Genomic DNA, 26689 nt, shown 5'->3' with positions numbered 1-26689 from the left:
TTCAAATTACTCATTTAGATTAGAACGGATTTACTATAAAATTTCAAATGACTTGAACGGAGGGAGTATTTATTACTATTTTTTATTTATTTATATTACATTAAATATCTATTCTAATTTTCACATCGCGGCGGCCATCCCCCAACCCGTATATAGAGAATTTCATCGCCAGTTTTCTTGACCCAACCAATACTTTAACCCCATAATCACTCCCTCACTCCCTCCACAAGAATCACACACACACACAGTCAATCAAGAATCAATCCTTTTCATATCATAATCATGTCTTCATCTTCATCTTCATCTGACGACGACGTCGACACCTCCACGCCTCCTCCTCCTCCCCGAGATAAACTCATCATCGGTAACATGACCGCCGAAAGACGCCGCCGCCAACGACAAGCTGACGCCGCCGCCTCCGTCGCCGCCGCCTTCGCCTACGAAGCGCAACCGCTGCAGGCAGTCATGTCCGATCAAACAGTAAGTTTTTTCAGTTTCGAATCTCTTGCCTCATTCTCACTTTCTCCAGTTAGTTCGATCATAATTTCATCTTATTACCTCTCGCAGAGAGAACAACTTCTCTTTGAAGTCGAGAATCAAGAACCCAATAGTTATTCCGACGACGAGCCCCTCATGGAACCCGATCCGGCCCCGGAGGTAGCCAACGGCAAAAGCATCAAACCAAAGATTTCTGTCGCAACCATTCCGGAGTTCAGCGAGGTCGCCGCGGCGACACCCGCGCATTTACTCGGAGTTCTTGTCCGGCTCGTGGCGCCATCGAAGTCCGAATACTCGAATGAGCTGAAGCGCTTAGCGACCGACGTTGTTGTCGTGCTCGATATCGGTTGGTGCGAGGACGAGTCGATGCTGGATTTCATCAAGGGTGCGCTTCTTATCATCATCGACAACATGAGCTCCCGCGACAGGCTTTCAATCGTTTCGCCCTGCCCGGAACCTCGAAGACTTACGCATTTGCGGACGATGGACGAGTACGGTAAAGAAAGCCTAAGAAAAATCGTGAGCTCGCTCTTTTTCCTCGCGGAGGTAGGCGACGTCTTGGACATTCTAGTTAAGGGAGTCCGGGTGATCGACGAGAGACATTTCGAGAATCCGGCCACGAGTATAATACTCTTGTCGAACAGGAAATCCCTTATCGAGCCGGAGAACCCGAAGAAGAAAGCAAAAGAAACTGCTTCGCGATTCTACAAATTGCCGGAATCGATCGCTCCGAGGACTCGAGGGATTAACGAGTTCAAAACGATTCCCGTTCATACCTTCGGGATCGGTCCGTGCCACGACGCGCAAGTATTGAGTCTTCTATCTTCGTCTTCGCTCGGAACTTACTCGTTCGTCGAGTCCTACGAGTATCTTCCCGACGCCGTCGCCAGCTGCATTGGAGGCATCCTGAGCGTCGTCGTTAGGGACATTCATCTATCGTTTGCGCTAACGCACGGGAAGATTATATGGACCGAGACGGGGCAGTACTCGCGCGCCATTTCTGAAATGGGAAGCTTGTGCGACGTTATAATAGGCGCCATGTACGCTAACGAGGTTAAAGAGTTTCGTTTCGAGATCTCTTTACCTCGACTCAAACTCAAGGGGCAGAGCAGTGACAAGATGAGCTCGACTCTGCGCGTAACGCTGTTATACTGCGATTGTATCGGCGAAAGTCACGAAGACAGCAGCACTAAAGAGATACTCCGGCCGATAAATCCATCCCCCGAAGGCTGTACACCATCTAAGGCGGTTACGGAGAATAAAATTTACCGATCAGGCGCATTCGCCATTTCGAATGCGAAACGGAAGGCAGATCTAAACAAGTTCGATAAAGCTCGGCAGATTCTGATATCGTGTATGGTGGATATGTCTGCTAGTCTCCGATCAGGCGATCCTCGGACACTGTGGATTTACGGCGAGATTACTGAGATCGCAAAATGGTTTGGAAGTCGAGACCTGTATGAGAAGTTCGGAAATGCTTACGCTACCTCGTTTCTGTGCTCCAATGCCTATCAAAGGGGCACGACGAGAGGCAGATATGTTCCGGGAGACGACGAGGGTCTCGATTTTCAGGCCTACACCACGCCGGATATGGTGGATTTAGTGAACGAGGTAAGGTCGGAGCGACACCGAAACGGTGGGAAACCTGGGAAGAATTAGAATAGCTGCTATCGTTACACGAATTTTCTACTATGTGAAATTACTTGCAAACATGTGAAATTCTACTACGAAAAAATAAATGATTCGAAAAACTCGTGTAATGATGAAAATGAGGATACATGTAACAAGGGCTCATATTCATAGTACAATCAATTCGATCATATATCTCAAATGTGTGAGAACTATCGTTTTAATGTTTATCTTTACCAAATCAAGATTTGTAAGAAAGAGATAAACTCTTGTCTTATTTCATTAATTTATCATCAATGGAGCCACAAAACACCAAACTATGGCAACAAACAGCTATACTTTCAAGATTGAAACAAATCCTATCTTCATGGAGCTTGAAGATAACACGGGATTTGAATAAACATATATGTGTGCAGCTCAATTTACTACTCGAAAAATGGTTAATCCTGATGGAAGAATGGTTAGAAATCGAAAACTGCAACAATTTCTACGAGTGATTATAGATTGATTTACCTAGATCAAAAGGCCCCAAGATTGCAGTACATTCAAATCGATCCTCTGTGCAAAGCCATACAACTTTTCTTCGGCTTGACACAAAATAGTACAGTCGATTCAGCTCTTACTGCCTGCAAAATTGGGACGATACATTGAGTTACGACATGAACACCAAAGGACATGAATATATACCAACTCATTTACAGTTCAATATCCAATCGATCAACTTTCAAGGGATAAGGAGGCTATACTAAGAATGCACTAGAAAATCGAAAAAATGAGGTTTCAACAACAAAAGATACACACATATGAACATGTACTGACTATAGCCGATCACACTAGTATATAATCATTGAAATCAATTGAATAAGTGCATTAAAAACATGAAATTTACCAAGGAAGATAATTGTATATATCTAACTTCAAGCTAATCACAAGAATCTATGAATTAATGTAGATTGATACACTCGCGAAAATCTTGGCATTCAAGCTAAGTCATCAAAACTGTTGGATGTAAAATCATTCGGTACAACACGACCAAAACAAAATATAAGGATTGAATATGTACGGGTCTCTTGATCCATAACCTTATTATTCTAATTTTCATGTCCCTTGATCAACTACAAGTCGTTTTCTTCGGGCATTCAACATTTCATTCTGCTTTCACTTGTACATCACTCTCCATTCCTTGATTGACATATGTTTGCCAGTTCCAAAAGTTAGCCACTGTTACTGAAAATTTTTCAAACGAATCCCATGTTAAGGTCTGTAACTGAGAAGTAAAGCAGCATCTTTAAGAAGTATTAGCAGCAGCTTCCAATCTTCTCCAGGTCAAGAGTCGTCGCTCTTCCAGTTCTCCTGCTCTAGCCTCCTTTTCATCATACTGCCTCTGACATTCTTCAAATAGTTCCGTGTCCATCTCTAGGAACACTTTTCGGACATTGGAAGTCAAACCACTGATTGCCTGGTTCCAATGACTTTGCACATTCTTCTCCAATGCATCAAATATGATTGGTAAAATAACATATCGATTTTCTGTAATCAGGCCTATTATATGCTCATTGTTCCACAAGAAGAGAGCACGTTCTGCTACCTGTCATTTAGAAAGTAGAGGCTGAGGCATGCAGCAACTAATCATGTGGAAGATCTACTTTATATGTCAGCTCTTTCACCCAACACTAGAAGAAAATTACTTGAAAATTAAGAAGAAACAATACCAATCCAAGGAAAAATTCATTAATAATGAACAACTGAATTAAAAATACAACACTAGGCCACAAATTATTAAGAATCACAACAGAAATAGATCGCATTTTCAACACTGTATCATCTTATTCGAAAAGATGCAATAGAGGAACCAACAACAATAAATATGTCAATCTAAAACATGGGCTTCAAGTGTAGATGTCATAACTTCATTTAATCCTATGTATCTCCATTAATTAGCAGGAGCTTTAAAAAGTTGCACAGTTATCAGATATTGTGAGGAATGCAAGAATCGGAACATTTAATATGTATCAACCATATAAATATTTCTAGTGATCAAATTGCCCCAAGTTCTTAATCACAATTTCGTAAGCTGACAAAATTAATTCAATCTGAAATATAATCAAAATTAATTATCTGCCAGCCTATTCTTGAAAATTAGTACGCATAGCATCATAAAAAGTGCCAACAAGATGCACCCGCAAACCTGGAAATTTGGACTGTTGATGCTTCTTCCAATCTGTTTAAACAGCGGAACCATACAGCGCTGAAACTCTGCCGACTGCGTTAACTCCAAAACTTCTTCTAGTTCTCCAAGGAAGAGAACCTCCTTCCCACAGTTTGAGATAGGCCAATACTTCAGAACCCCTTTTATAACAATATCAGCCAGCCTGTAATCTTTCTCCACGAATTGTGTAATACAATGTGACAGTTGCAGATGGTATGTGGCGACGCATTTAGATTTGTGTAATGGAATAAGAATGCGTACAAGAAACAATTTGTGCTCCTCTTTCATGGGCAACACATACCCAGTTATAATACTTCCTAGAATCTCCAATAACTCAATGATACCATTGTATCGCGCCATCTCAAATATGAATCGATAGAGGATATTGTTGATAGCATTCCGTATAAAGGGTCTATGAATCATGAACCTGCCGTATATCCGGTGAAGAGCAGTTTTCAAATACTCCCTTTCTCTTGGGTCCTCAGACTCAAATAAATTAAGCAACTTCATCACAAATGAGTGATCAATATACCTCTTGGCGATCTTAGTATCTGTTTCAGAGGACACTACATATCTCAAAAGCAAATCGTACACAAGTTGCAAATGAGGCCAGTTTGGATCCATAAACATTTCATCCTCCTCAGGATCTCTACCCTCCGAGCAAGCATTCTCATGAGGTGGTGGAGGCAAGCATCGGAAAATATTCAAAGCTATCATTTTCACCATCTCCTCCTGCATTATCTCATTCATTTTAAACGATCCAGACTGCACCAAATCAACAAGCTCCGCAATGGTTTGCCTTTTGATCTCCTTCTCCCTGACCGACTTCATCATATCCGTGAAATCGAACTGTATACAACAAACATGAACCTTCCGGATAAATATATTGTGTCTCTCAGGCAAAGCTACATCCTTCACCATCGGTAAGACTTCAACCACCCCAGGGTTTTGTGGCACACTCAAACAAGGGGCCGGCTGTGGCACAGGGATAGCCGGCATACGCGATGCATGATTTACAGTAACCTCGGGAGCTGCAGCCGCCGTCGGCACAGGAGGCTCAGCTGCTTCCGATTTTGAGGGCTTTTTCTGCCCTCTCTTCATTATTTTGTTAAACATAATTTCTTCAATCTAAATCACCTCACCAATCATAGACCCAATTATACAGAATTACACTACCAACCTCATCCCTAACCTACTCCTCTATTTTTTCACGCCTCTTCCTATCGCATCTTCCTTCTCTATTCTTCAAACATTCTCATGTATCCCAACCGATTTCTGACCAAACCATCTACCAAACAAATCCTGCATCCTTTAACCGAAAACACCGTAACTAATAAAGAAACTCAAACTTGAAATTGAATCATGATACACAATCAACCATAATTGCGGAAATGATCACATAATTAAGAGTACAACCCCCGAAGTAGACGCAACAACAAATTTATATCAACAGTGAAGTGAAACAGCGAGGAATACAGAAAACAAAACGATAATTGTAGAAATCGAAGGTTTTCGAAAAGTACCACAACATGATGCAGGGCCAGGAAAGCGAGTGAGAGCTCGGGAAATTCATCAGCGTGCGTTTCGATTGGGGAAAGACAGATCCGAAATGGGTGGGAAGAAGGAAGATCAATACCAAAAGACATCATTTTTGTATTTTGAATATATATATATATATATACATACATATAAAATTAAATGGAATTTTTTACATAAAATAATTTCTTTAAAAAAAATAATATATTAAGGGTCAGCTTAAAAAAAAAAAAAAATCTCGATTTTATATATTTAAATAATTCTTTATAAAAATCAGTTTTTGAAAAGAATATTTAAATATAATAAAATAAAAAATTATATAAAAAACTCAAAAGGAATGATTCAAAGGTAAATTTACATTAGCTCACCCGAAAAGAGGCCGATGGAACTCGGCAATGGGGTTGAATATATTGGTGCGTCGAATTTTCAATATTTATGGAGTTGACAAGTTAAATGAGTAGCTAGTTGGGGTTGAATTTCAAGTATATCTAAAAATAAAATGGGGACTTCTTCTACCACGGTAAGTGTAGTCAAAATATTGTGTAATTGTCTCGTAATTGATGGTTTGGTGGTGTAGGGGTTGGACTTGTGACCGTGAAATCATGGGTTCAAACTTTCGACGCCTCAGGTCACCTGCCACATATAGTTCGCCTAGTGCGACTTTCTATCTATACGTAATTTCCCGAAAACCCGTGCTCGAAAAATATAATATACACCTACAACTACTAATGCCCTGACTTAGGGGTGGCAAAAATAAGCACGACCCGAAAATCCGGTCTGAGCACGGTACGAAAAAACCGTACTTGAGCCTCCAAAATCAGGCCTGATAATATTTGGCTGGCCCGACATGATTTTAAAATTAATATTTACCTTTTAATAAATTTATATATATATTAATGTTTGAAATAAATATAAAAATCATGGTTTAATGATAAAAGTCTTAGTTAGTATATGTTTTGTTGTGAGTTCAATTTTCCACTTATATTATTAAAGTATAATTTGTTTGAAATTAATTCAAATCTAAAAAAAAAGAAATAATTTTGAAAAAAAATGAAAGCCCGGCAAAAAGAACCGGCCCTAATTGTCACACTTACTATTATTATATAATATTTTTATAATTTTCTATTAGTATTATATTAGAATATAGTAGAAATAAAGGTAAAAAGACTAAACTATCCTTATTAGTATTGTATGATATAAAAGTAATGATATTTTTGTAATATATTGTAAATTAGAATGGTATTTGTAATGTTAAGTATATGGTACAATTACTAAAAAAAAAAAAAAAGATACTTTATTACGAAACGAACCAAAATAAAAAAATTGATAAATTGTTAAGAGAATGAGACCAGATAATTAAAAAATGCATATACAATAAGAATTAAATTATTAAAATAAAATGGTTTTTATGTACAAAACTTACTATAATATTCTATATATATTATCCAAATATTCATTCAAATCAAAGACTTATTAGGGTATATTTCTTTCCCCAAAATTTTCCAAATTTTACTATTTAACACATATGCTTTTTAATAAAAAATATTATTATTTTATAAAATATTATTTAACTTAAATATCAAATAAAAAAATTAAATAATCCAAATCAAGCAAACTCACAAGACTTATAATTTTAGTTATTTTTATGTTAAGTATAACAAATTTCTTTCAATAATATAAAAAGTTAATATTTTAAATGGAATTTTTTTTAAAAGTACTTTTAGAAAGCAAGTAGGTATTATATATATGCGGTGTGTATGTTTTATATTATATTTTTTAAATATTAATACAAAATCAGACAGGTGATTCTGTTGTTAGGTGAACACATATGTTTGAACATTTTGAATTGATTTAATAATAAAAAAAGTTTAAATAAAATATTTTTTAATTTAATATAAATAAATATTGGATATAATGTTTAAATTGTAATTAATTTTTAATAATTTATTTTAAATAAATAATGGATTTAATAGTTTTTAAAATAGTAATAATGGTTTAGATTGACTAAAAAAACTCTCCGAAGCCAAAGCCAAAATAGAATGAGAAATAAATTGTTAAAATTCCAAAAAAGAATGTGTTGTATTTTTATTAAATTTTATTAATTATATTTAAAGTATTTTGAATCATTCAGTATTATTAAACATATATTTATTATTATTATTGTAGATAAAATAATAATTTTAATTTAAAAATTATTTTACTTTTTTCAGAAATTACTCCAATGTGTATAAAATTAAATACAAATCCGTATAAAATATTTTTTTAGAAGTATGAATAAAAAATTTCTGAAATAGTGAAAGATCAACTCTTGATTCTATTTGATTTAATTTGTTTGTGGAGTTTTAATTTTGAACTTAGGAAAAAAGAAAAAAACTACTCCCTCCGTCCACAGATAAAGTATACATTTATTTTTGGCCCGGTGAGTAGTTAAAAGTAGTGTAATGACATATTTGTCCTTGCTTTTTTTTTTGTATAAAAGTAATCATGTGATGTAAAGTAAGGGTATTTGTGGAAAAAAGTGAAGTATTTAATGAAATGTTTACTTTGTAATTGGATATTCCAAAATAGAAATGTGTATACTTTTTAGCTGGACAGAGAGAGCATAATTCTAATATCATGTAATTAAAATAGGTCTTAATGTAAAAGTATTTTGAATATAAATTAATTTTTAATATAATATAAAAATGTATTATATATACTTTGCTGTTTTATCGAAAAGTGTGTTTATTTGTATTTTGAATTTAAATTTTGAATAATAAAATTTTAATTTTATTTAGTTATTTGATATGATATAAATTTGTTGGTAAAATGTTACAACAAAAAAAATTGGTGTTAGTTTGGCTATATTTTGTATTTTGAAATTTTTTTTAAAACTGTAAAAATAAATTAAAATAGATAGTTTTTTTATTCAATGATTTGAATAATCTTGAAATAAATATTTATATGATTTTTTTTTAAAGAAAATGATTAATGTAAATAGATAATTTAAATTTTAAGGCTCTAATATTTGAACTCTGATTTTTAAGGTTTTTTTTTTTTTTAATACAAATGATCTTTTTTATAAAACTTAACCACTGTTTAATTTTTTTAAACAAATTCTTTGAACTCTAATATTTAACGGAATGTGTAGAAAATTCAAACAATATTTTAATATTATTTATGACCATACTAATTTATTTAATTGTCATTTGAAATAATATTTTTAAATAAATTGTATGAGTTTGATTGATTTTTTTTTAATTTTTTTTTTTTTTGAAGTTTTGATGTAGGAGATTTTATGCATCGATTATATTTTAGACCCGCAAGGGACGGCCTGGTGCTGTGGGGCTTGGACGTGTGGCCGTGATGTCATAGGTTCAAATTTTCGACGCCTCAGGTCACTTGCCACACATAGTTCACCTAGTGTAAGTTGCCTATCGGACCTAGTTTGCAGGGTATTAGGTTCGGCTGGGGGTTTACCCTGTGCGCACTTTCGAGTAGCGACTGCGAGTTCCCACGTCGTAAAAAGAAAAAAAAAATGTATATGCAATCATTCTAGTAATATAGAAATATTAATCGTTATATAAAATCTCTCATAGTTGATAGTATATAAAGATTTATAATTCTCTATAGCTTCTATTACCTTCAACAATTGGTTTTCAAAATTTTGTTTATTGGAGCATATTGACAATTTGACATTGATGATTTAGAACAATTCAGGGAATAGATTAATATACTTTTTTCATCTAAGTCAAATAAGATAGCACAGATAAAAATAGAAATAGTCGACAAAAAATGTGGGATACAGGAAATATGTATGATATGATATACTTTCTTCATTTCAAGTCAAAGTACCCAGTGACGGAATCAGCAGTAAAAGTTTGCAGGGGCAAAATATCAATTTTTCTTTTTTTTTTATTGATTCAATGTTTTTTTATTTTATTCATAGTATACCCTGACAAAAAAAATAAATAAATAAATAAACAAAATAAAAAATTTAAATGTTTTAGAAAAAATTTCAACAAAATTACATAGCATTTAATATTTTTTACTATAAAAAATAAAATTTAAAGGCTAAAAATATAAATAAACATACAGACAAAATTTTTATGATTTTTTACATTATAAAATAAAAAATTAAGAGGAACAAATTACTATAAAATACATAATTTTATTATTTTTACACACAAAAATACATATCTATTTTGTGGGGGTCAGCTGACTCCTAGCCCCCCGTGTAGTTCCGCCCCTGAAAGTACAGTTTTACTATTCCGTACGTTCCATTCAAAAATATCTCTTTTCTATTTTAGTAAAAATAATTATACACTAATACCATAATACATTTAACTTTTGCTTAAATTACAAATATACTATTATATATACAATTACTTTATACGTAAATCGAATGACAAAAGTATCAAAATATTATGCACATTTCCATTAACCAATAAAATACTATTATTTCTTAATCTTTTACAAAATTCCAAAGGGGTACATTCGAGTTGAATGGAGAGACTATATAAATACATTAATTAATATGATATGATGTACTCTCTGTCCGTCAAATTTACTCTCAATTTTTTTTTTTTTAATATGTCCGTTAAATTTACTTCATTACTAATTTTAGTAAAGTCAACAAATCAATCGTTTAACTATTATCTTTCATTCAATACTTATTTACAACAAATATCACTGTCTTTATTACATTATCTTTCTATTTTCTTTAAGTTCTAACTAAATTTTCAAAAATACCTTCAATTATATTTGTACTTTTATTACATTTTTAATAAAATATTTATTTTTCTTAACCTCTGTCATATACCCAAATATTCTCAATGTACCGGAGGAATGAAATAGTATATGTTACCCAAATAAAGGGTAAACTGTTTTTTTAGTCTCGTAACTGACCCCCTTATCATTTTAGTCTCGTAAGTGGAGTCTGTCGCAAACTAGTCTCATAAGTGAAAAATCTTCGCTGTTTTTTAGTTATTCGGCGCCGGAGACGCCCGTGTGGGTCGCCGGAGGTGACCTGGCGGACACGTGGATTTTTTTTTTTTCATTTTTTAAAATTTTTTTAGAACTTATTTTTAATTTATTTTTAATTTTCTTTGTATTTTTTTATTTGGTCCAATTAAAAAAAATTAAAAAATAAATAAATCCACGTGTCCGCCAGGTGTCGCTGACTTGGCGTGACAACCTGGTGGACACGTCACCTCCGGCGAGCCACGCGGGCGTCTCCGGCGCCGGAGGACTAAAACAGCGAAAATTTTTCACTTATGTGACTAGTTTGCGACAGACTCCACTTACGAGATTAAAATGATAAAGGGGTCCAATTACGGCACTAAAAAACAGTAATTAAAAATTAGTAAAATAAATATTTAAAATTACAAAAAATTAGTATTATATAAGATGGGCCTACCCCCTGCCTTCAAATATATATAGGTTAAACTATCTTTATTCTATTCACTTACTCTCTTATGATTTTAGTCCACTAACTGGAACATATATTGGAAGTCTCATAAGTGTATTTTTTTGGTATATTTTTTGCCGCTTGGGGGATCAATTGTGCAAATAAAATTATTTACAGGATTATTTTTATACAAGTTTCAATTACGAGATTAAAATAATAAAGAGGTTAGTTATGAAACTAGAAAAACAATTGTTTGCAAACAAATATTATTTCACGTGGCGCTTACCTGGCGAACACATGTCCTCCAACATGCGACGCAGTCATCTCCTATGCCAGGTGACCAAATGTGCCAAGAAAAAATCTACTTACGGACTATTTCAATACAAATTTCAATTACAGAACTAAAATGATAAGATTAGTCAATTACGAGAATAAAAAAAAAATAGTTTATCCAACATATAGTAATATGATACTTCCTTCGTGCTAAACATATTGCAATATTTATTTTTAAAGCAAAAATTTAAATAGATAGTATTGAGTAAGGCCCCATTTGGATTGGCTTCTGGCGGAAGCTTTTGTCTTCTACTTCTAAAAAAAGCAGTTTGCACCTGTTTGCATTGGTTTCTGTCCAAAAGCAGAAGCAGCTTTTGAAGTTGAAAAGTACTTAGGAGTAACTTCTGAAATAAGTAAAAATATTTTTCATTTAAAATTACTATTTTATCCTTAACAATAATAATAATAATAATAATAATAATAATAATAATAATAATAATAATAATAATAATAATAATAATAAATACAATACGATAATATAATATAATATAAAAATAAATAACTTATATATATTATATTTTAATAAAAATTTAAAAATAAAATTAATTTATTATTGTTAATTTATGTATTATATTTGAATTAAAATTTAAAATTTAAATACTGAACTAAAATAGGAGTATATAAATTTTTAATTATACTTAAATTACTAAATATAATTTATACAATTTTAAAATAAATTATAAAATACAAATTATTTAATATTATATTGTAATGTTATGTTTAATTGATATATTATCCTTAAATTAAAATTTTAAAATATAAATAATCAAAATTTAAAAGTAAAATTTGTATACTTTAATTTAAAATCTTTAAATATAATTTATAAAATTTAAATTAAATTATAAAAGCGTTATAGAAAAAATACTATTATATTAACTGCATATCCTTTTAAATAATTTCAACAGTTTAAAAGCACTTTCAACTATATATCCTCCAAACAGTTTTTTACGAAAAGCTGTTTTTATAATGATTTACCCAAACACAGAATCGAACTGCTTTTGCTTTTGGCTTCTATTTATTTTTTAAGCCAATTCAAACGGACCCTAAGATACTTTAGGAATTGGTAAACTGTTTTTTTAGTCCCGTAACTGGACCCTCTTATCATTTTAGTCTCGTAAGTGGAGTCTGTCGCAAACTAGTCTCATAAGTGAAAAATTTTTGCTGTTTTAGTTCTCCAGCGCCGGAGACGCCCGCGTGGCTCGCCGGAGGTGACGTGTCCGCCAGGTCATCGCTGACCTGGCGGACACGTGGATTTTTTTATTTTTTATTTTTTCATTTTTAAAATTTTTTTAAAAATTTATTTTTAATTTATTTTTAATTTTATTTGTATTTTTTTTTTGTGCAATTAAAAAAAATTTTAAAAAATAATAATAAATAAATTCACGTGTCTGCCATGTATCGCTGACCTGGCGAGACACCTAGCGGATACGTCACCTCCGGCGAGCCACGCGGGTGTCTCCGGCGCCGGAGGACTAAAACAGCGTAAACTTTTCACTTATGGGACTAGTTTGCGACATGCTCCATTTACGAGACTAAAATAATAAGGGGTCCAAATTAAAAAAACACAGTTTACCCTTTAGGAATTAAGTAATGTGATAAAAAAATATATATATATATATTTATTTTTTTATGTGGATAATATGATAAGATAAAGTGTAAGATAAGAATTAAGTATATTTAATTATTTCTTATTTTAAAAATATTTCTGTTTGATACCGACAATATATATATATATTACATCCGTCATTGAAATATGTTTCCATTCCTTTTGAATTTTACAAAAAAATAAAAAATAAAAAAATAAGAATAAATTTGAATAATAGAATAAGTATACATTATAGAATCTTTGGATACGACATATAAGCTTCTTTTTGTGATGGAGATTGCCGGGCCTAAGAGCTAGGCCATTCATGCCCATTAGTTAAGGGGCATTCCTGGCCCTTAAAATTATTATTATTATTATTATTATGTTTTTTTAAAAATAAATAAATAAATAAATAAATAAATAAGTATTTATTTTAATAAAATAAATTAAATTTGTTAGTCTATATATATTATGTAAATTATTTTGCTATCAGTATAGTTGTATATATTTTAACATATTTTTAAAAATAATTTTATTAGTAATATGTTTATTTTTTACTTTTTTTATCTTTTAATATTCAATATATTATAATGTATTTAAGTATTATGTTCGGTTATTATATTATTTCAAAAATATTAATATATATAATACTTCTTTCGTTCCAGTGCAAGATTGTCGTTTACTTTTTGTACGTAGATTTTTTAATATTAGTATTATAATGTGTTGCAGTGAAAAAAACGAAAATACTCCTACTAGTATTGTGTAATATAAAAGTAACGACATTTGTGTAATATAGTATAAGTTGGAAGGATATTTATTATGTTAAATAGGTAATACAATTACTAAATTAGGAAATAGTAACCTTGTTTTATATATAATTACATTTCAAATCATTTAAAACAGTCAATTAAGATTTTAATTTATAAAAAAACATAAATTATTACTTAAAAAATTTAATTACTTATATAAAATGTTAAATTAAAATTATTTAAATTTAAATTATTGAAAACTTATTTAAAATGATTTTGATATCTTAAAATTATTACTCTCTCCCTCAATTAAAAGTTTGTTTACTTTACTAATTTAGTTTTCCAAAATAAATATATGTTTAAACCTTATTTAATAAGAAACTATTGATTCTTATTCAAATTTCTACCTTTCTTTTCTCATCTATTTTTACCAATAATATTGATGGACCCAATGTACTTTTACATTCAATCTATATTCAGTTTTAATATATTTTTATATTATATGATCATTTAGATATTATTATAATTCATATTATTATTTTAGTATATTATAAAATCATGAGATTAATTAATATTCTTTCTATTCTTTCAATATCATTTTTCAATTTTGATTCTAAATAATAATAATAATAATAATAATATTTTATACAAAATTAAAAAAAATTAAAATACTTATTATAAAAAATCAAATATTCAATCTAAAATAATATATAGCAGCAATATTTGTGTTTGTATAGTATTATAAAAAATAAAATAAAATGTGTTTGTAGTGAATTTATATTCTAGATTGATGAATTTCTCAAACATACCTCAGGTACAAAATAACAAATTAATTAGCGGAAGTAATAACTCAAATTAATATTAAACCAAATCGAAAAAGAAATTAAACTAATCAAAGCCAAATTAACAAATTAAAAAGCCCCTAAATCTGGGCAATTTGAGAACTCGACTCAAATGAAAAAAAAAAAAAAAAAAAAGTTTCTAAAATTAGTTTTATTTTAGCAACACATACTCCTAAATAATTGTAAAATTGGACCATAATCAAAAATAAAATTGATGTTAACGTGTTGGCTTCTTGGCATGTTACAATATTTTTTGGATTTTATTACATAATATTACTATTTATAAAAAAATTTCGTTAAAAGTATATAAAATTAAAAATATTTATTTTTTATTATCATATTATACTAAAAATAATTTAAATTCAAAATATGTCATCAACATATATTTATATTCTATTAAACAATTATTTAACTTCAATAATTTGATTATTGAAAACCTAAACCTAAAACAAACAAAGCAGAAAAAGTCTGTTTGTCTAGGAATATTATATTTAAGTTTGGGGCGGAGTTTGGGTTAGACATGCTAATGAATCAGTTTGTATCGGGTTCGTATCGAGTTGAATATTTTAAATATAGGTAAAATAAATCAATTCTAATCTGATTTGTTTGTTTTTGTATCGGATTCGTATTGATCCGTATACGTAATTTGGTTGAAATTTTTTATACAAACTCAATTATTTCATGTCAGGTTGTCGGATCATGTTAATTGTTGTCGGGGTTCTAGTGTAATGTGTATAATAAATTAGGCTGAATTATTTAAAATTAAACTTAATTTAAACTAATATATGAGCTACTTATCAAATTAGAATTATTTAATATATATAATAGATTAATTAATTAATACTGAGAACATTAATCTTAATACAACTGTTTATTATCGTGTTTAATTTGTGTTGATCTGTATACATAATTGGATTAAAATTCTTGACTCAAGCCTAATTATCTCGTATCGAATTTGTATCGAATTTTCGTGTTATGTTAATTTATATATATTGCGCTAATATACAACTATGAGTGTGCTTCCATTATGCAAAAAATGTGCTGATTTCTTCCATTATCCACTTGGGATCGAACAAAAAATATAGTCCGGAAAGAAGGATGTCTCACTATTTGATTTACATGGATTTGACATTCGCAACAAAAACGGTGTTACGGGGAATCAACTCATTTGATATTATTCATTCTTTCATAAAATATCCAATCAAATACTAATTTTTTATTTTTTTTAAACTTCCAAAATTCCAAAAACCTCCCAAAGCCCCTATCTAAACAAAGCCGATTCTTTTTCGAGGTAATACATGAAATAATGCATCAATACATTGTTGGATAATCAGTTATTTTGTAATCGATTATTTTGTGAGTGAAAATGTGACGGGCCAGTGTATCAAATTAATTAGATTAATTTGGAAAAAATAAATACATATTGTTTATTTACTGTGGATAGGGTTTGGTTAATATTTTGGCTATTTTGTCTGTCTCGAGACAAACTAAATTATGCAATCCAAAATTAAACCCGGGTATATGGCCTAAGTCGCAGTATTAATTAGATAAAATATTATCCGTTGGATAGATTTATTATAATCTCAAACGGAAGGTTTGAAAATAGAATAAATTACAATCGTTTCAAACGGAAGATTTGAAATTAGAATAAATTACGATCATCACAAACAAAAAGTTTATAATTAGAATCAATTAAGACTGCTTCAAATGGAAGGTTTGAATTCAGAATAAATTACATCGATAATTAAGGTCGTAATTATGATCGCAATTGATCCTCTACCATTTTGGTCGAGTGGAGACGCCTATATAAAGGGTCTCTCTCCCTTCATTTTAAACACCAACACAAACAACTCTCTCCTCCTTCTCTCCTCTCTTCTAGCTTTTCGGTAATTTTTCCAGCTCAGTTCCTCTCTTGTTTTGTTCGCCGGAGCTCCAACGATTAGAGGTGTCACTCTCATTGGAGACGGAAACCGTTTTATCTTTGGATTAGAATGTCAGCCACTTGAGATACTACAGGGGTGTATCTAATTTTCAGAAAATTGATTCATCCTCGACTCGGTTTCATGGTAAAATTTATTCTCGCAATACCCATATATTCCAACACATCTCTTAAAATTGCAAACCATACAAAGTATAATTAATACAAACAAACCCTAATTTATAAGCTGCATACAGACACATACAAATACCCAAACTTATATACATACATATTATATAAATATGGGGAATGAATATTTTCATTCTTATTATATAATTCTTGTGAAAATTAAAGCTCTGTCAGTTAGGACTTATCTCCAAAAAGATAGCCAAGTGATGAATCTCCGCCTGGTGGGGATTTAACCTTTGTTGATAGACGACCCTATTACCAAAAAGTACAACTCATTCATTCTTTTTATTAGTTAAAACAAAGAAATTATTAATTAAATGGTAAATTGTACTAAAATTATTTTGTATTTTTGTAAAAATAAATATATATATATTTTGTATTTTATTTATTATGTTAAAAAAAATTTTGTGTTAAATTAAAGGGTAAATTATATAACATTTTTTTTTTTATGTTTTATGTTTTATTTATTGCGTGAACCCCATTGTGTAAATAAAATGTATGAGCACTCTCTTTGTCAAAAACTGATATTTGATTTTAAATAAAGACCTAAATTACGCAAGATAAAAAATGTAATATATTTTGAATAATTTTTTAAATAAAACAAATAAATAAATAATTGATCAATCATTTATTTTTATAGATTTTGTAAAAATCAGATAATAATTTGTCTTCGAAAAACTATAAAATGAAGAATTAATCAATTATCTATTTATTTATTTTATTCAAAAAAATTACTATTTAAGATATTTTACTTTTTTTATTTGTATAAAACTTGCGTGTATTTTAGGTCTTTATTTAGAATCAAATATCACTTTTGGACAAAGAGGGTGTTTTGTGCAAATTTTACATTAACACAATGAAGTTTCACGCAATAAATAAAGCATAGGTTGTTTTATGTATTTATAGCAAAATACAAGAGGGTGTTATATAATTTACTCTAAATTAAATTATTGACAAAATACTTTGTTTTCAAAGCTGATATTTGATTGTAAATGCACTTAATAATACAAATTTTATATAAGTATAAAATATAAAATATCTTAAATACTATTTTTTAATAAAATAAACAAATATGTAATTTATCAATCATCAATATAATAGTAATATTTTAGAGACAAAGTGTTACCTAATTTTTACATATATAAATAAATAAATAATTATAAATGAAATATTGATTAATTATTTATATTTTTATTCAATATAATGCTATTTAAGATATTTAACCTATTTTATTTGTATAAACTTTTATAATTAGATGTGTATTTACAATTAAATATGAGTTTCGGACAAAAAAAATGTTTTGAGGTACTTTAATTTAATACAAAGAATTTCGTGTAATAAATAAAATATGTTATATTTTGTATACTTTTACTAAAATACAAAGAGGATTGTGCAATTTACCTATAATTAAAAGCATAATTACTCCTAACTTACTTGTGATTTGAAAATTTTACACAATCACTACGATAAAATATCATTTTTGTAACAAAATTTTTTCCTTCCTAAATTCACTTTTTCCGTTACTAATAAAATTAGAGATGGAATTGAGGATAGAATTACATTAGCTACGTGAATTTTAGCGACAAAATTCCGTTACAAATATACTATATTTTTGTAGTGAATCTTCTCTCTTGATTTAGAAGCGGCAAGAAACTTTTTTGTGTTTTAAAAAATATTACATAAAATTCTTTTTAGAAGCTTTTGTGTTTTTGAAAAATACAAAAAAAAAAATTCATGCAATTTTTACAAGATTTTATTTAATATTTTTTTAATTACAATAAAATATTGTGTAGTTTTGAAATCATACGAGAGACTTAAAATTTTTAAATTGCAAATAAATTATAAATAATTTTGCCTTAATTAAAAAATTAAATAAATTTGTTGTGGAATAATGCTCTCTTCGTTTCGTTTCAGCTAAATTGTTTTATTTTTTTTTAGCTTAGATACAGAATTTTAGATATTATGTAATTAGTAATTTTATTAGTGAAAATAATTATAATTTAACAAAAATAATTATAAATTAAGATTAAAATGATTAAATAATTTAATTAAAATAAAAAATATATATAAATTATAAATTTTAAAATATAATTAAAATATATAATTATATTTATTAAAAAAAAATAAATTATATGAAATAGACAAAAATAAAAATACTACACCAATTAAAGTGGAAGGAAGAAATAATATTAATTGCAGACTAACAGTGAGAGGTTTCCCAGAATTTAGGCCCTTATTGAGTGGGTTATTGGTTCTGTGCTGCGGCGGCGGCGGTGGCGGCGCCGCTTTCTCGTCATCAATTCCGTACGGTGGCGGCGGCGTATACGAGGTTGGAGGATGACGTGGCGAATTGACAGGTGTCTTATTCTGATTAGCATCTGGGCCGAAGAGATAGCCCAGTGAGCTCTGCCCTCCTCCTGAGCTTTCACCTCTTTTCATGATCGATGATTATATATATTTATATGTATATATACTCTCTCTCTCTCTCTCTCTCTCTTTCTACCTCTAGTTAAGGTTGTTAATTCTTCCTTAATTAGGGATTTGTTTGCCCTTTTATATGTGATGATGATACAAATGTGTATACTTAAAAAGTATTTTCTTCTTCTCGAACACTCTGCAATATATTTTTTTTTGTCTGTCTCAAATTTATATACACTGTAATATTTTCAAATTTAAAAATAATTAATAATATTTATATATATATTAATATATACTTGACTTTATTCCATCACATCACTTAAATAAAAAAATAAATAATCATTTATCTCTCCATGTCACTCAATATCTAAATTATCTCAAATTACAATATTTAATACTCTCCACCTAAATTCTCGTACCAAAAATAAATGTTTCACAGTGTTTGAAACGGAGGAAGTAACATATAAAAAAATAAATATTTCACATGTTCATTTAATAACACTTACTTTATTCTTTAATAAAAATATTTATTTTTTTATTTTAATTCGTTCAATAATAAAATATTTATTTAGTTTTTTTAATAAAAAATATCTTTACAATTTACAATATATTACACAAATATCATTATATTTTATATCACACAATACTAATAAAATTATTTTAGTCATTTCTACTTTAATTTTATTAAACTCCATACCGAAAACAAGCGGCTACATAGATATGAGACGAGGGAAATATAATATTTAAAATAATAAAATTTAGTAAAATAATAGTAATAACCTATAATTTTTTAAAATAAAATTTAATATAATTAAAAAAATTAAAAATATATATTTAAATATGTTAAATATTATATTGCAATAAAATATTATATATATAATATTATATTTTTAATAAATGTATTAAAAATAAAAAAATCTATCCATTGTTATAATTGGACTAAAATGAAAAGAATATTCAATTATTATTTATATTATTTCAATTATATTTCGTACACCACATAAACTATTTCGCCGGAAAATGCGGTGAGGTGAAGATATGTTTTAAGTGTCCACCTAACATCATGTCACATCATTTTTTCTCTGTTGATATTTAAAAAGTAACAATGATAAATAAAATAAAATATTTTTTCCATTTCATTTGTCGTATTCATATTGTCGTTTATGTTTGTTTCATATTTTATGTCACTTTTAAAATAATAATAATAATAATTACCCATTTTAATTTTATTTTAAATTTTTTAATTTAATTTTTTAAAATTTTAATTAAACTAATTAGTTATCTTGTTAATTATTTTCACCAATACATTTTTAATTATCTACTGATTATACTTATTCTATATTCCCATGTTACAGTGACCAAGACACCTAAGGTGGGACGAAGGGAGTATTACTTGTTCCTTCTCAAATAATTCATCCATTTTAGATGGCGCCGAATTTTAGATAATATATAATTAATAAATAATTAAAAAATATAATAGTAAAAATAATTATAATATAATAAAAATATGAATAAACTAATTTTTTAGTCTCGTGAATTATTTTTATTTTATAAAATATAAAAAAATTACAAATATAAAAATATAAAAATAAAAATATAAAATATAAAAGTTGAAAAATAAAATTAAAAATAAATAAATAAAAAATAAAAATTATTCATATGTACGTTAAGTCAGCGCCACCTGACTTTTAATAATTTATATATTAGTATATTTTAAATTATATTTTTTATATTTTATTTTTTTATTTTTAATATAAAAAATATAAATTATGCACGTACTTGACGGACATGTGGATAATTTTAATTTTTAATTTAATTTTTATATTATATTTCTTAATTTATTTTTTATATATTTTATGTTTTATATTTTTTTATTTATTTTTTATTTAAAAGATAATTTTTTTAAAAAAAATTACCACGTGGAGGACACGTGTCAGCCACGTGGCGTTGATCTGGCCGACACGTGTCCGTCAGCACCGACACGTGTCCGTCAACATGCCACGCATATGCCACATATATAGACATTGAGGACTAAATTGTGAAAATTTTCACGTACAAGACTATTTTAATACAGCCTTTAATTACGCGATTAAAATGACAAGGGTCCAGTTCGGGAGTAAAAATAGTAGTTTACACTAAAAATTATAATTATAAATTTTAAATGTAATTAAAGTATATAATTATATTTTTTAAAAAAAAAAGAGACAATTTATGTTGGACAGACATATCTCGAAAAAAATGACAAATTAAATAGGACGAATAGATAAATATTTTTTCTGACTAAATCAAATATATTCATTTAATTTTTGTATACGAATTTAGGTATATTAATATACCTATGTAGTGTAATATAATACTGTAAATTTTGTTTATCATCAGCATTAGTGAGGTTACAATAAAGTATAAAATATTTTAATATTTAATTGAATAATTCTTTTATCAAAAAAGAATGAACTCCAAATATTTTAGTATTCAATTGAATCAAATGTAACCAAAACTAATGGCTTTGTTGATATTGACTTAAATAAGACAACCTCGGCGGATCCTGTTAGAAACTTAGATGCTACCGCAAACAAGGAAATGAGAGATACCCTAGATGATGTTGATAACCTCAAGCAATTCATACGATAACTCTAAATAATAGTATATTTATCGCTTAATAAAATTGTGTATTTTTTGTATTTTTATATGATAATCATCACAAAATTTGATTTATGGCACACTTTATCGATCTATTTTGCTTGCTATGATCCAAATTTGTTTGTGAAGATTATTGATATTTTTAGCTTTTTTAAGCGACGATTCTAACTCAAAAATATTTAAGTATGATGAGACGAGCGATGGTGTTGCCCGTTGTGGCGAGCGAAGTTCTTTCCGCTCGTCCCCAAGCCAGTTAGCCATCCAAATGTTCACCACTGACGAGCGATGATCCTGAAGTTCCAAAGAAAATAATTAAATATAAAGTTCTCAACAGTCAGCTATCCATTACCGGCCAGCGACGATAACTTTGCTTAAGCTGTGCCAATGCCCTTCAGCCAGGCCAAGTCTAGCAAGGCGGCAAGGAATATTTGCGCCCAACTAATGTAGTCCTGCAGACAAGCGAGCAAGCTGGAAGTTATGACAGTTCCAACCATTCAACCAATTAACAGCCTGACTGTCCATCGATTGCAACAACATTTTAACCGTTCTCAACTACAGCTCTGTAATCGCTCAATTGCCGCCAACTGACAATCCATAAAATTTATAAATAGGGCCAGATTTCTTGTATAATATATCATAGATCATACTATGATACCCTGTTTTTACTCTGTTCATTTTTTTCGAGAGTTCCAATCATATAAAGAAGTTCTTTTAGTTAGACAGGAGATCAGGGGAGTGGAGATTCTCTCCTCCCCTAACCGCCCAGTGTTAGTTGCTTTATAGGCAGATTTACAACTTTATTTACTCTTTGATTATCGCTTTCAGTAATGTAGACTTACAATTTTCTTAGTATTAATTCAATATCAAGATTTTTTCATCTTCAAATTCTTTCCCAAATCCAAGTTTGTATTTGATTGTTTAAATCCGGAATTTTACTCGTTGTGGAAAGTGCATCAGAACAATTGATTAGCAAAGCCTAATTTTGCTTCATATTCATTAACATATTTTAGGTAGTTCATCGTAGTTAAGTACGCGGGAGCCTTGTCGACCTGCTTAATTGCTATTCTAAATTCAATTTTGATTAAAGAGAAGTCTTAGAAGGGTAAAACAACTCATGAAATAGATTTTCAGAATAATTATTTAGACATAGGCGTTTGTCTATCGGGTCTAAAAAATGTCTCGTGACAATAGTTTTTCTTGCTTATAATATTTAAAATATGAGTATCATTGAAGTCTTATTGTAAATCCCTTAAGGTCAAGTACCAGCGTGTCAAGAATCTGGTTTAAATGAACAAGTATGATTGCAATCTTACTTCTGTCGCTTCGCATTATATACTCCCTTCGTCCCATTGAAAGGGTGACATTTGCTTTTTGCACGTAGATTTTTTAATATTAGTATTATATTGGATTATAGTGAAAAAGGCAAAAATACTCCTATTAGTATGGTGTAATAAAAGTAATGACATTTGTGTAATATATTGTAAGTTGAAAGGGTATTTATTATGTTAGATAGGTAGTACAATTACTAAATTAGGAAGTGGTAACCTTGTTTTGGGACGGACGAAAATAGAAAATTGTAACATTTCAATGGGACGGAGGGAGTATATGTTTTGATATTCCGTTTTCATCATCTGCTCATTTCATCCATGAGAATCTAGTCATTTTATTAAAGTACAGATCACACACAAACATCTCTACTCACTCTTATCGTTGTTATTATTATCGCCCATTTACCCGCTTTCATTATCATTTACCGCTCACCAATCATCACTCATATATATATATATATATATGTATTGCACACTTGTCATCCATGCTGCTATGCTCACCAGCGCATTTAATACATCCACTGTTCGTAAATCGTCGCTCCACTCACTATCTCTGCCGCTCACACTTTATTGTTATCTTTACTTTATCGCAATTTACTGCTTTTCGGCTAACTCTCCAACGAGCCAACCTTACCACTTCTCCGATTTAGCCAAACTTAGTAATATTTCTTGATTTAATTTCATAATTTAAAATTCTTGTCTCCGACCTGGAAACTCACCAGTCAAAGAGTATAAATCAATTATGATATAACTTTTAAGGGTCTACAACAACATCACTTTCATTAACTTCTATATCTGATCACCTGCCATGTGTCAAGATTCAAAATTATTTTAATCCATAAAAAATTCCTATTTGCCGAAAAGCTAAGACATAATCACTCATTACAAATTTTAACTTATCACCATAGATGACGTTGCTCAAGAAGTTGTGTAAGAACATTCCAAGAAAAACCCTAAAAATGTTGTCTATGAGAATAAACCTACTCTTACTAATATACAAAAACAAACCTGATGGTAAAATTCATCAAAACAAAGTTCATGAAACTCTTCTGCTAGTGATGCTAATGTGACCGTGAAGAGAATCAGGCCCCTACTACCGATGTTAAAAATATTAAAACTACGGAACAATCTGCTGAAGCCCAAAACGATGATGATGACTCATCCCCTCTGAATGAAATATTTGACCACTTAATAATGAGAAAGTTTGATGATCATTCTCATTTTGAGAAGAATAAAAAGAAGAAAAAAAAAAAAGATAAATAAATAAAGAGAAAAGACTTACTACTATACTACAAATTGGATGTATGCTTGCTTTCTAGACTCTTTCATCTCATGATATTATTGCTTGCTCTTAATTTAACTAGAGATTGTATACAAAGCTTGGTTTTCATGTTTACTTGGAGAAGCAACACTTGCTATTTTGGGCTACTGGCTTATGGAGGGTTTTCCCTCGATTGGTAAGAGAGTTTTATGGCAATTTGAATTTGAAAATTCTTGACCCTACCTATTTTGGGTATCACAAAGTATATGTTCGTGGACATATACTAGAATTTAGTTATGATATGATCATGTGCTGCTAGGATTGCGTGCCAATGCCGAAACCCGAATTTCGTCGAACCTAATATAGGAGACTACCCACCATGTCGTTTGGACATTGTTTGCTGGCCAATCTACAAATTTTGGAAGAACTAGTGTCATGTTTGCTTTGCTGACCTTGAAATATCAATGCCGATATTGATTAAGGGCGGAACAAATATCTACCTGACTGCAAATTCGACCAAATCAACATCTGATGAATAAAATGTTAGAGTTCACATCGGATTTGGGGAGCGAATTAACACGATTGCCTTTTTCTACCTTGATTACATTGTTTTTGCACTCTCATGGAATACACCCGGAGGACAATGAAGAGATGATTTTTCTGCCTAACTGCTTATTTTGTTGATTCCATGTCGAAGTTGTTTGTGACTTCCTTATTTTGTTAGGCCTATATTACATTTAAAAAAAAAAAAAAAAAAATTAATGGTAAAAATCTTGCAAAAAACCTCCAACCAAATAGTATTAGTTGTATATTTTCATATCATTTTCCATACCATATGTTACATGGTAACATTACTAACATGTATAAATATATTTCGAGGTAATGAAGGTATATATGTAAATAATCCCTCCGTCCTAGGTAATTTGGGTGTGTTACTGTAGACACGGGAATTTAGGTAAAATATTATTAGTAAGTAATTAAGAAGTGTATTAATAAAAATAATTATTGTATAATAAAAATAGTTATAGATTAAGATTAAGATAACCACATACTTTAATTTAAATTGAAAAAATTATAAAATATAAAGTTTAAAATGTAATTAAAGTGTATAATTATTTTTCCAAAAGAAGATTGGACAAGTTATGTGGGACGAACGAAAATAAAAAATAGAGACAAATTATGTAGAACCGAGGGAATAGTTCACACGTTATATATCACAACTACTTTTAACATCTGACATAGAACAAATATTATGAATTTACAACATATAATAATAATAATAATTCATATAATATATAATATTATTCATCTTAACAAAAAATACATATTAATATATCACAAATATATTAATATCGGAGCCCTTCGTATGGCACAATCAAACCTATATAAGTTTATGGTAGCTTGATTGGTAGGTACATACAACACGGGCATGGATTCCATGTTGATTCGATCATGTAAATATGATGCTGATATAATCGGATCAATATATATGATATATATAACTAACATATATTATACATATCGCACATATTTATAATACAATAAATTATATCTTATTATACGATATAAAAATATATATATTTATCTTTACGGTATATACTGATTCGATTAAATTAGCACCGTACAATACATTACCGCGGCCGACACACCACTGCCTCGCATATATATGTGGTAGTAGTCGTAGTCAACTTTATTTTATGCAAGGACTAATTAAAATCTTACATATATATATATTTATTTATTTTATTATATATCAATCACGTCGATTGGAATGCACGATAAGATAATTTCTCGTACCGGTAAAATTATTGGCTGTGCGCAACGGACGGACCATCTCTTTCTCTCATTTCAAAAGTTTGAGTTTGTTTAGTAGTGGAGCATTAATTGGGAATAGAGGTAACCACACATTTTTTGTTTAGATTGTCTGAACCAAATTTCAAATTTTTAATTTAAATCAAATTTTCGGATATTTTGCTCACTCTTAATTTTTAATTGGGAATATGCTTTCAAATTTCATTTACAATTTTTTTTTCTAAAAAATGAAATTTATTTGCATTTTTTATTTCTTTTTTTTTTATAAACACATATATATATTTATTTAAAGTTCTAAAAGTTAATTTATAATAATTATATACTCCCTCCGGCCTCCATTTGTCTGCCGTAAG

At 29.4% G+C, this 26689-nt stretch overlaps 3 protein-coding genes across 7 annotated transcripts; 1 reads left to right on the top strand and 2 right to left on the bottom strand.

Moving 5' to 3' along the window:
* Positions 1-282: 282 nt before the first annotated feature.
* On the top strand, positions 283-2310 carry LOC127241407 (uncharacterized). The gene is made up of 2 exons (XM_051260440.1): positions 283-480; positions 568-2310. The coding sequence occupies exons 1-2, from the start codon at positions 283-285 to the stop codon at positions 2155-2157; spliced, it is 1788 nt and encodes a 595-aa protein (XP_051116397.1). The 3' UTR covers positions 2158-2310.
* LOC127241408 (serine/threonine protein phosphatase 2A 57 kDa regulatory subunit B' beta isoform-like) lies at positions 2005-5977 on the bottom strand. 5 transcript variants are annotated; one of them, XM_051260443.1, is made up of 4 exons: positions 5860-5971; positions 4316-5645; positions 2641-2753; positions 2005-2143 (listed from the first exon to the last, which is right to left on the bottom strand). In XM_051260443.1, the coding sequence occupies exons 2-3, from the start codon at positions 5450-5452 to the stop codon at positions 2673-2675; spliced, it is 1218 nt and encodes a 405-aa protein (XP_051116400.1). In that variant the 5' UTR covers positions 5453-5645; positions 5860-5971; the 3' UTR covers positions 2005-2143; positions 2641-2672. The 5 variants fall into 5 exon arrangements, 4 of the variants coding, with proteins under 4 accessions (XP_051116400.1, XP_051116399.1, XP_051116398.1 ...); XR_007836519.1 differs by lacking the exon at positions 2005-2143 and adding an exon at positions 3210-3715 and having other exon boundaries at positions 2344-2753; XM_051260442.1 differs by lacking the exons at positions 2005-2143; positions 2641-2753 and adding an exon at positions 2826-3715 and having other exon boundaries at positions 4316-5638; positions 5860-5977.
* Positions 5978-16493: 10516 nt separating this feature from the next.
* On the bottom strand, positions 16494-19380 carry LOC127241451 (protein SPIRAL1-like 5). The gene is made up of 2 exons (XM_051260504.1): positions 19083-19380; positions 16494-17129 (listed from the first exon to the last, which is right to left on the bottom strand). Exons 1-2 carry the CDS (start codon positions 19314-19316, stop codon positions 17052-17054), a joined length of 312 nt encoding a protein of 103 aa, XP_051116461.1. The 5' UTR covers positions 19317-19380; the 3' UTR covers positions 16494-17051.
* Between the last annotated feature and the right edge of the window lie 7309 nt (positions 19381-26689).

This window comes from Andrographis paniculata, unplaced genomic scaffold, assembly GCF_009805555.1.
Source record: "Andrographis paniculata isolate CXL003 unplaced genomic scaffold, ASM980555v1 Contig82END, whole genome shotgun sequence".
Lineage (NCBI taxonomy): Eukaryota > Viridiplantae > Streptophyta > Magnoliopsida > Lamiales > Acanthaceae > Andrographis > Andrographis paniculata.
This window is presented reverse-complemented; position numbering and strand designations above follow the sequence as displayed.